General features: G+C 42.2%; 1 protein-coding gene across 2 annotated transcripts in view; it reads left to right on the top strand.

Annotated features, from left to right (window-relative positions):
* The window catches only part of ESYT2 (extended synaptotagmin 2), a 97,737-nt gene that overhangs the window by 52,682 nt on the left and 33,262 nt on the right, over window positions 1-11,793 (top strand). For both annotated transcript variants that reach the window (XM_017861669.1, XM_017861670.1), the window contains exons 7-10: window positions 880-935; window positions 6,168-6,288; window positions 9,143-9,319; window positions 10,896-10,978. In XM_017861669.1, the coding sequence (XP_017717158.1) occupies window positions 880-935; window positions 6,168-6,288; window positions 9,143-9,319; window positions 10,896-10,978 (437 nt within the window). The remainder of the gene's footprint in view (window positions 1-879; window positions 936-6,167; window positions 6,289-9,142; window positions 9,320-10,895; window positions 10,979-11,793) is intronic.

Below are 11,793 nucleotides of genomic sequence, written 5' to 3'. Positions count from 1 at the left end.
CTCAAAAAAAAAAAAAAGAGTCTTGACTCTTCCACTTTATGTTTGCTTGCAAGCAAAAAGGGATTCAAGCAGTTTTGTTACTCAGCTATATGCGTGACTAGATCATGCAATTTTACTTAGAATTTCTTCTACAAATATGGAGCACAAGTAATTTTATTATGTGCTATTTTGTTAGGAAAAGCAGTATTTCTAATCAATAGTTTTTACCAACCAACATCTACTTAATGGAATGTTAGTTAACTGTATGGGAATTATTCTGAGATAAACACAGATGTCGAATGAATGGGTAGAGCATGGTCTGCTAGTTGGAAAATGCAAAGTAAAACAATGATAAAGTCCGTTATTTAACTGCCAAATAGGCTGGGTTTTAGTATTGTTTTTGGTGAGGTATGTGAAAAGGACATTTTCATACACTTTGGGTGGGAATGTAAATGAGTACAGTATTTTTGGAGGGCAGGTAGGTGCTATCTATTGACATTAAAAATGAATATAAACCTTTGACCCCAAAATCTCACTTTTGAATGCTAGTCTATATATGTATACAAAACATGTATGTAAAAAGGCATTCCCTGAATCATTATTTGTAATTACAATAAAGAGAAACTGTCAAAATTCTAAGTGTCCATCCACAGGAGAGTGGGTAAATAAATTATTTTATTATTTTACTAACAAAAACTGTGACATTATCAAAAAACAAAAAGAGGCAGGTCTCCACGTACTACCAAAGAAAGGTGTCCTTGATATATCACAAAGGGTGAAGGGTGTGAGTCTGTGTTGTGTGCTAACACATTTTGTTTGTAAAGAAACAAGTCTGTGTGCACCTGATTTGATAATTGGAAATTGTTTGGAACTTAATATTTTGCCCTTGTTTTAAAACAGCTTTTAGAAATTAACTGGACAGGATTGACGAATCTTCTGGATATCCCTGGATTGAAGTAAGTCTCATGTCTGGTCCCCGAGGCTTAGCATTTGAGGGTGTGTTGTGCATTTTCGACATCTTGACGATAGTGTGAGAATGGTTAAGACCTGCGTCTGCCAGGTGAATGGGTGCCTTCTCCACAGGCCGTCGTGAGAAACAAGCAGAGGCACAGGGGCTTCGTTCTGCCCACAGGGAGCTGCTGGGAAGTGATGGGCGAGGGCAGGAGGGCTCTGGAGTGCCAGCTGAGCACTCAGTCTTCATTTGCTTTTGTTCACCACAAGGTGTCTTCCTGGCCTTGGCATTTTAGAAAAGTAGAGGCCTTTTAGTATTTTGTAAACCAGTTTGCCAATTTTTTTTTTTTTTATCTTCTCAGAAACAATAAAGGAAACTTTAACAGGAAATGCTTTCCAGGGTCTCTCCAGCCTATGGCTACCCCACCCTTTCCGCATTTTTTTTTTTTTAAACCTTTATTCTATTCCTTTTTGAAAGTGGATGGGGACAGTGTGAACTTCGCCAGTACTCTTCAGTGTGAGAGGTGAGGAACTTGAAGTTCCATATCATTTCACTGGGAGTCCTTTCATTATTACACAGCGATCTAGTGTCTAAAACAGGAGAAAAATGTTCCGTAACAAGCATCTGAGGCCCTGGAGAGTGCATCCCTGCTCAGAGACAAGGAGTCATTCTAGTTACCGTGGTCCCGTTACCTGAAACAGTGCATGGGGCTGTGGATGGCAGACCTGTTGGTCACCTCCAAATAGGAAGTTTCGAAATTATAGCCTCTAAATGCTTTTGCTGGCTGTACCGCTTTTTTTTTTTTTTGAAAGTTAAAACACATCACCTTTGGGTTAAAGTTATATCTTTCTAGTGGATATTTTCAAGTGTGATTTGTTCTTCCTAAAATAGTTTAGAAAATTATGAAACTTGGTTTCAGACTGTTTTTTTATTCCCGTATATTTGTTTATGCCTCTGAAATGGCCTTTCTAAAGAGTTTTGTTTCATTATTAGGGAAAAATTAGGACTTTAATTATCTGAAGCACAGTCATAATAAAAGTCCTTTTAGGTGCTGTAGTTTACTGGATACAGAAAATGCTGTGATCTTTAAAAGATCTGTGGAAAGAAAGCACAACTTTAAAAGATTGGTTAAAGAGTTCATTAAGATTCTGGGTGCAAGCAACAAACCTGACTCAAGTGGTCTTAAGTAGGTAAATAAGTAAGTTTCATTTCTTTCCTTTTTTTTTTTTTTTTTTTTTGGAGATGGAATCTCTGTTGCCCAGCCTGGAGTGCAGTGGTGCTATCTCAGCTCACTGTACCCTCCGCCTCCTGGGTTCAAGCAATTCTCCCTACCTCAGCCTCCCAAGTAGCTGGGATTACAGGCGCACACTGCCACATCTGGCTAATTTTTGTATTTTTTTAGTGGAAATGGGGTTTCGCCATGTTGGTGAGGCTGGTCTTGAACTCCTGACCTCAGGTGATCCGCCCGCCTCGGCCTCTCAAAGTGCTGGGATTACAGGCATGAGTCACCACGCCTGGCCAGTAAATAATATTTTCAAAAAGCAGTTTATTCACTCTTCCAACAATGGGTGCCCACCGCCTGCTCTGAGCTGGTCATGTGTGGGACACGCCTGTGCTTGTTTCCTGCTCAGCAGCTGGAATGCTGACGTGTCCTCTGAGGGGTTTCAGATGGAGCCACTGTTGGGCGCTGTAAGGGCTCTCTCTCCACTTCCTGACCCATGTAGAGTGGGCGTGTCCCTTGTGGGCTGGTTTTCAGGCAGGCTCTTGCTGTGCCTGCAGCTATAAGCCTTTAGTCTGCGGATTTAGTTGCCTTTCCCCCTTGGTCCTGGCCTGACTTGTGTGTGCAAGGACCACCCTTGGACAGATTCCTGCGACTCCGATGACCAGGTTTCAATCTCCAGGACATTCCTACAGAAGGCAAAGAAATGGATAACTTGTGTGAAAAAACTCCAGTGAATGGGGTATCCCCAAAGCAAAACTTTCACTAGAAGTAGGGGTAGTAAATACTATTTAGCCAAATGGAACAAACATTCACACACATCAGTGTAGAAAAAAGTATTTGATTTTGCCTCCTTTCAGTATCACAGGAGTACTGAAATAAAACAGCATTATTGAGCATCTACTCTGTAAATAGCGTTGTATTAATACTGGCAACCTGAAAGGGCAGAGTCGAAGAATGTCTTCTGCCTCGGCAAGCCTGCAATTTGGGGAAGTTGATCCCTGATTCATTTTATTTAAAAGTCACTCACACATACACACGTAAATACAGAGATACATATACATGTACAGCTCCATTCTATTTAATAATTTATATGTAGGCTCTTTTTATACAGTAGTCATTTCTAGCAATTTTATTTTATTTTTCATTTTTTTAGAGAGCTCACTATGTTTCAAAGACTGGCCTCAACCCCCTGGGCTCAAGGGCTCTTCCTGCCTCAACCTCCCAAGTAGATGAACTATAGACTTGAACCACTGCTCCCGCTTCTCTCGTCTTCTTTGTAGATTTTATATATGTAGTATAATGAACCACTGCACCCAGCTTGTCGTCTTCTATGTAGATTTTATATATGTAATACAAAAATATGCTCATATATATAGAATTATGTCATTAAAAATGTATACTTATATAACAGATAAATACACATACACCATTCAAAAAATAGGCTGCTGTATAAAAGGGAGATGTAAAAATATCTCTTCTAAGTTTATATATATAGGTATACATAATTTATACACAATTACGTAGATTTTATGTAATATTATGTTTACATAAATGTTATATACTGAAATTTAATAGGTATGTATGTAAAATTGGGGCTACTAGTTCTCACTGAGTCTATCAAATAAATCACAGCTATAGCAACTCTTAGATTATAAAAGTGGATATTAAATAACTGAGGCCAAACGTGGTGACTCACACCTGTAATCCCAGCACTTTGGGAGGCTGAGGCAGGTGGATTGCCTGAGGTCGGGAGTTTGAAACCAGTCTAGCCAACATGGTGAAGTCCCATCTCTACTAAAAATACAAAAATTAGCTGAGCAGGGGCACACACCTGTAATCCCAGCTACTCGGGAGGTGGAGGTTGCAGTGAGCCAAGATCACGCCATTGCACTCCAGCCTGGGCAACAGAGTGAGACTCTGTCTCAAAAAAGAAAGAAATTTAAAAAATAAATGAATATGAACTTAACATAACGAAATCTTGTACCAATCTTTATAAAATGAGCATCCCGATACAAAAAGAAACCCCAGACGTTGTAGTGTAAGAATAATGCCTGAATTCCTTCACTGCACCATGACTTTGGGCTATTCCTGTTAAACATCCGCTGTGTTTTGATAAGCGGCTCTGAGCTGAGTGTTGAAGGCGTGAGAAGGGCGAAGATTATGATGGAAACAAAATACGGGCGATGAGCAGTCGTGGTTCCGAAGGACACACAGGGAAATACTGACTCCCAAGAAAGTGACCACTGCAGGAGACGCTTCTGTGGAGACCTAGGGGAGCAGCATCCACACCCTGACAGTTCGGGGGCGTGCGGGGCATAGTGGGGTGAGGAGGCACGGCGAGGGGACCCCCCCAGGGAGCTCTGTCAGCTGCTGTGGCCTCTGAGGCCGGGAGTCTGTGTGGGAGAAAGGTGGGTGGGTCCTGCCCCTGCGTGGTGAACACACAGCCAGTGTCTGCTGGCTGAAGCCCTCCGAATCTCTGTGGAAGTATTAACTGTCTGAATAACTGACCTGTTCATAAGTAGAGTAGTGTTACATATGGTTTTTCTTTTGGGGGGCTTTTCAAGTTTTTTTTCCATATTAAACTGAAAAATCCTTGAGGTGCTGGGTCATCACATGTGGATACTGTCTTGCAGTGGGTGCTTGGACATTATTTGTTGAACGTTCATGATTATCACTGTCTCAGTGGATATTTTTGCTTGTAATTATTTATGTTAATAATTTTAGCATCTAAAACATTACTGGCGAGAAGCAAAGTACTTTTGCGACTTCACAGTTCAGGTAAAGGTGTTATACAGCAATGAAACTTATGTTTATAAATGTTTTTAAAAGTGCTGCCACGTACGCATTATTTAATTCTCATGTTGACCCTAAAGAATAGGACATATATATGTTTGTTTGTTTGTTTGTTTGTTTAAGTATAGATGAGGGGGTCTCACTCTGTGTTGCCCAGGCCAGTCTCCAGCTCCTGGGCTCAAGCGATCCTCCCACCTTCGCCTCCCCAAAGTGTTGGGATGACAGGCGTGAGGCACCATGCCCGGCCAAAAAAGATATATTAAAAGTACATCTTTGACCAGGCGCGGTGGCTCACGCCTGTCATCCCAGCACTTTGGGAAGCCAACGCGGGTGGATCACCTGAGGTCAAGAGTTCGAGACCAGCCTGGCCAACATGGTGAACCCTGTCTCTACTAAAAATACAAAATTAGCCAGTCATGGTGGCACGTGCCTGTAATCCCAGCTACTTGGGAGGCTGAGGCAGGAGAATTGCTTAAACTCGGGAGCTGGAGGTTTCAGTGAGCTGAGATCATGCCATTGTACTCCAGCCTGGGCAACAAGAGCAAAACTGTCTCAAAAAAAAAGCAAGTATATTTTTTCCTTTAGCCTAAGCAATTGTATTCACTTTACTTAGTTTGCTGTGCAGTGATGTATAGTATTTCAAAATTATTAATGTGTTCAATACTCAAAGTGTTGGATAATGAATAAGAGAGAACAAAGTAAGTTCTCCTTCAGTGGGGGCGAGTGTACAACAATGGAGAAATGGGATGTGTGTATAAACAAGAATGGGCCAATGAATGTTATTCTCTGTACTTATATGTATGTTTGAAATATTTTATGTTAAAAAAGTCAATGAAGTATATTTTAGTAAATAGGTATACAATCTGCGATGAAGTAGGAATACATTAAATGTTGTTTAGGAAATTATGAAGTGTATTAGGTTGGTGCAACAGTATTTGTGGTTTTTGCCATTTTATTTGCAAAAACCACAATTACTTGTGCAATAACTAGAGTTTTACCTTGTGTTCTACAAATAAATTCTGTATCATAGTCTCCATAGTAGTATCACAGCTAAAGTATTGAAATGCGGGTTGTAAATACTGCACTGGAGAAATGAGATAGCTCCTCCCCTGTAAATAAGTGGGACATTACATCATATTCGTGGTAAGCCTGTTGTCAGTGCTGAGAGAAGTGTTCGCGTGTCTGATGGTCCTTTTGCTCTTTTTGTCTCCCCACGAACAGTGGTTTATCAGATACTATCATTTCGGATATGATATCAAATTATCTGGTGCTTCCCAATCGAATCACCGTTCCACTTGTCAGTGAAGTTCAAATAGCTCAGTTGCGGTTTCCTGTACCAAAGGTAAGCGTGTCCTGGCACCCACTCACATTTAAGAGACAGATCTTGGCTGCCTGTGGGTGTGGCGTTGGGTGCTGTGACTCTTTGTCTCTCCCCAGCGGCCAGCTTGCCGCATGGGTCTTGATGCCTTCACTGTTGCTCGTCCGCCACTCTCCTTGAGAGACTTGACTGACGGGCGCTGACCCTAAAGCTCGTCACAGAGACAGCAGGATGATTCTCCCCCCAGAGCTGTGTTCCTCAGAGGGGCCGGCAGGGATTTAAGTCTGCAGAGGTACATGGCACAGACATCTTAGTTACCTCAGAAGCACATGCTGCATTTGTTTTTATTAAAATGGACAGTCCTCGGCAACAGGCACCAGTATTCCTGGCAGTCATCATGAGAGCTTCGTGTAATAATTTGTATATTTTCTCTCAGCTGTTAGAATTCCATTGCCTCTGAAGCCATTTAATGAGTAACCTGGTAGAAGCAGCACTGATATAACAGCTGACCTGGATAAAATGGAAAGAACAGAACTAGATTTTCGTCGCAGCTCCCGAGTTTAGCTGTAGCTTTGCTTTTATGAGCATATTACTTGGTGTGGCTGGGCCACAGTTTCGTTGTCTGTAAAATGGGACAGCACCCGGCACACAGGGCTGGTTGCAGATACTGATGTCACCTTCATTTGAGCAAACGAAATAAATAACTGCAAGGTAGGCGAGAACATGAGATTCCTTCTGCTGACTCTGGAAGGGGTGGGGGGAGTGAAGGGTCTCTCATGGGCTAAGGAGAGCTTTTCAGTCACTCAGGTGTTGGATCCCGTGTCTGTTTAGTCTATCTGGACTTTGGACTCCAGAAGCCAAGTGAGCATTACCATCGTGGTGGTGTCTATAGTAAGTAGTGCACATCACGTTATTTATTTTTACTGAAACAGGACGTGGTAAGTTGGCTGTTTCAGTGGGTATATTGTTTTTATTTTGTTTGCTGAAGTAGAAGCAGATCGCTTTCTCCTGATGCCTTTTTACTTTTTCTGGTTTAATTAGATCTAAATAATGGTGCACAAGTTAACAGACATGCAGAGACATCCTTATATTTTTTAAAAGTAACAATATGCCAGTTAATTTGGTGCTCAAATTGGTTATATCGTTGGCATTCAACAGCTTTAATGTGATGCTGTATATTAGAAAAGAACGTCTTTTTTCCTTAACTCCTGACTCTCACCTCTGGAAATGCAAGAATCCCTTTACATGTAGAAATCCTCGTGCTCCTCTGCACCTAAGTCTCTCATGCTCTGAGTACAGGTGAGCACCTGAGCGTGCCTGGGTGTGGCTGCCCTTAGCTACATGGGCTTAACAGCCAGTGCCCTCAATAGATGTGGCCAGATTAACCCAACTTTAGACGTATGAAAATATAAACAAGAGTTGCTTCGAGTTTTTGAAGTGTGTTCCTCAGTGGAGGGACATGTATTCCTGTGCTGATTGAATGAGGAATATCACTCTGTAATTTATTTATTTATTTATTTATTTTATTTATTTATTTTTTTTTGAGACAGAGTCTCGCTCTGTCACCCAGACTGGAGTTCAGTGGCGCAGTCTCGGCTCACTGCAAGCTCTACCTCCCGGGTTCACACCATTCTTCCACCTCAGCCTCCCAAGTAGCTGGGACTACAGGCGCCCGCCACCACGCCCAGCTAATTTTTGTTTTTTAGTAGAGACGGGGTTTCACTGTGTTCGCCAGGATGGTCTCGATCTCCTGACCTCATGATCCGCCCGCCTCGGCCTCCCAAAGTGCTGGTATTACAGGCGTGAGTCACCACGCCCCATGCCCGGCCATCACTGTAATTTTAAAAAAGGATCTGTGGGGGCAGAATGCTTCCTACCAAAAGGTGACTTGAGCATCTTTGTTTGCCTTGGAAGAAATAAGAGGGAATTTTTTATTCTCAATAAAAATAATAAATATCAATAAAACAGTATTTTAGGGAAAGGACTATGTTTGTTTGTTTGTTTTGAGACAAGGTCTTGCTCTGTCGCTCAGGCTGGAGTGCAGTGGCACCATCTCAGCTCACTGCAAGCTCTGCCTCCTGGGTTCAAGTGATTCTCACAGCCCAGCCTCCTGAGTAACTGGGACTACAGACATGTGCCACGATGCCTGGCTAAATTTTTTGTATTTTTAGTAGAGATGAGTTTTTGCCATGTTGGCCAGGCTGGTCTTGAACTCCTGGCCTCAAGTGATCTGCCCACCTCAGTCTTCCAAAGTGTTGGGATTACAGGCGTGAGCCACCGCGTCTGGCCAAGAGTATGTTTGAAGTCTATGAATAATACATATTTCAAAGTTGCAGTTTTCTTCTCTCTAAAATAAGTTTAATGACAGTATTTCATAGGATTATTCTAAAAATGGAACAGCATAGTTACTGCATGTCTAATGCTTAGTGACAGGTCTGATACAACCTCTCGTGTTATCACTCACTGTAGCACCAGGATCTAGTACAGCTTGGTGGCCTGTGTCACCAGCCTCCTTGAGATAAGCACAGTGCTGTACTGGGTCCTCTGTACTCGGCATCCCTCTGCCAGGAGCGCCGCGTGGGGCTGTCTGTCCTCGTGTCTCTGTGGAGGGGTCATTACTCCAGAAGCCCCTGTTCTCCTCTGAGCCAGCCCCACCCGGGCTCTGCTGCCTTGTCCTGCTCTTGTTTTTCTCAGCACCTGTTTCTCCTGTACACGCTTACCGCGTTTCCCTGCAGCTGGGACGTCATCGTCACCGGAGGAGGGTCTTTGTTCCCTCTGCACGCCCAGTTCTTGAGACAGAGCCAGACACGTAGCTATCTTCCACGCCAGTTAAACGAGCCAGCCAAGGGTCTAAACTTCAGTTTGTTCTTCTTTTCAGGGTGTTCTAAGGATACATTTTATTGAAGCTCAGGACCTTCAGGGGAAAGACACTTACCTTAAGGGACTTGTCAAGGGAAAGTCAGACCCCTATGGAATCATTAGAGTTGGCAACCAAATCTTCCAAAGCAAAGTCATCAAGGAGAACCTCAGTCCAAAGTGGAATGAAGTCTATGAGGTAGGGTGTCGTGTCCGCTGTGTCGCTGGGGCGGTGGGCTGAGCCCTGAGCGGGGTGGCCAAGCTCTCATTCCAGCATGGTCATGTGGGACTGTGGCTAATTTAGGCCATTATTTCAATGTTCCTTGTTTAATTTCCCAAATTTAAAAAGTGTCGTACCTTCTCTCCCTACTACACAACATTCTTGTCATGCCAACAGGTAATGTTTTAAACCTTAATTATGTAATGCTATCATACTAAATGATCAGCAAAATATTTTTCATAACGTGAGTAGCTTGTCTTTCTAGGTATAAAATGTTACGTGCAGTTATTAATACAGTAAACACAAAAATGAGGTTATATACCTCCTTGCAAGTTTTTTTAAAAATTAGGACATCTTCACAAGTCAATGAATAGAGATCTACATGATTTTTAATAACCATTCCATTGAATAGACACCTTCATCTCTTTACCCAGAGAGGCCTAGGGCGTTCAGGCCGGCATTACAAACAGTGCTGTACAAGTAGAATGTGAGTGTCTCTTTCTTCACTCAGCCAAGTTTTCCCCAGATAAAAGCTCTTTAAAGTGAAATTGCTGGATCAAGAGTTATGCATTTTTAAAGGACTGAAATATCTTTGTAGAATTACCCTTCAGGATAGTTGCGTGATTTATACTCCACCAGTTTTTAAAGGACTGACGTATCTGTAGAATTGCGCTTCAGGACAGTGGTATGGTTTATACTCCACCGGTTTCCTCTCCCCGACTCCTTTGTCAGTCTGGTCTCTTGCCAGTTTCTTACCCTGAGTGGTGCTAAGCAGATAACTTGTGGTTATTCCAAGATAGCATCTGAGTGGAGCCACCTCAGGACTAGAGCGATGTGTCCTGGATCTTTGGTCTGTCTCCTGCCTTGCACCAAGCTTGTAGGTGACATACCATGACCTTGTTTTGGAGTGACTGAACTTGACCTATTGAGACACAATCCGGGATCCCTAGAAACAAGCGTGGTAGACACGGTCCGGAATCCCTAGAAACAAGCGCGGTAGACACGGTCCGGGATCCCTAGAAATAAGCGCGGTAGACTGTTACTGTGTGGCAGGTGTTTCAGTGACTTCCCGTCATCAAGAGGTGTGTGTGACTCGACAATAAAAAAATAAGTGTTCTAAAAAGAATTTACTGGCTGGGTGCAGTGGCTCACACTGGTAATCCCAATACTTTGGGAGGCCGAGGTGGGTGGATCGTTTAAGGTCAAGAGCTCGAGACCAGCCTGGCCAACATGGTGAAACCCTGTCTCTACTAAAAGTACAAAAATAAACTGAATGTGATGGCACGTGCTGTAATCCCAGCTGCTCGGGAGGCTGAGGCAGGAGAATCGCTTGAACCCGGGAGGCGGAGGTTGCAGTGATTTGAGATCGTGCCACTGCACTCCAGCCTGGGCGACAGAGCGACACTCCATCTCCAAAAATCAATAAATAAATAAATAAGGAGTTTACCATGAGAGAAAAGTACGTGGTCATATTTACCACAGTCATCAGTCATCATACTCTGTGTATGACTCTATTGGTAAAAATGCGCTTAACTACTCACCGTTGATGTTTTAGGCTTTAGTGTATGAACATCCTGGACAAGAATTAGAGATTGAGCTCTTTGATGAAGACCCAGACAAGGATGACTTTTTAGGAAGGTAATTAAAACCCTTCATGGTTATTGGAGGAGGGCATGGGGTCGTTTTTTTTTTAAAAATAATCAAAAATATGTTTTAAAATATGTTTATATGCTTGTTATATATTCATTAAACGGTTCTTAGATACAACAGTTGTTTCACCTTGGATTTCTTAAAACATTTTGATTCCTAAAAGTTTCACATTTAAGAGAAGTGAATCTGCTAGATCTGTGCTGTCCATTACAGCAGCCACTAGCCCTAAGTTAATTAAAGTTAAATAAATTAAAAGCTCCTTCTGAGGGGCACTTTCTTTCTTTACAAGGCTTAATAGCTACATGCAGAACCTCCCCCGTGCTGAGTTCTAGTGAAGAGTTCTATTCCAGATTGCAAAAATGGGTTTTTTAAGTTTTTTGAATTGCTGGATTAATTTTTTCAGGATGTAGTAATTCACATTGGGAAAATAAATATTGATTTGTTCACTTCGATTGAACAACTAGTATAGCTTTAAAAATAAACTTTTAAAATGGTTGTTTGACCACCATTTGTTAATAATATCAATTATTTCTAATTTAACCTAATTAAGTTACTATTTGACTGAATTAATTGTGGCAAAAAAGATGTAGGATAGAATACATTGGAGAGGTTCATACCTCGTGAAGAATGGCCTTGCATGTTATGGCCTGACTTCAGAGTTCGTAAGACTTCCTAGGACAACTAGGAACAATTGAGAGATTTTAAGCCGGACAGGGATAGATCAGGTGCTCATTCTAGGAAAACTGCTGTGTGGATTGGATTGTCAAGGGCTGAGCTTAGAAACTGGCAGACCAAATAGGAGA

The sequence above is a fragment of the Rhinopithecus bieti genome, unplaced genomic scaffold (assembly GCF_001698545.2).
Source record: "Rhinopithecus bieti isolate Rb0 unplaced genomic scaffold, ASM169854v2 scaffold_60909, whole genome shotgun sequence".
Taxonomy (NCBI): Eukaryota; Metazoa; Chordata; class Mammalia; order Primates; family Cercopithecidae; genus Rhinopithecus; species Rhinopithecus bieti.
The sequence above is the reverse complement of the archived record's forward strand: the minus strand, read 5'-3'. Positions and strand labels throughout refer to the sequence as shown.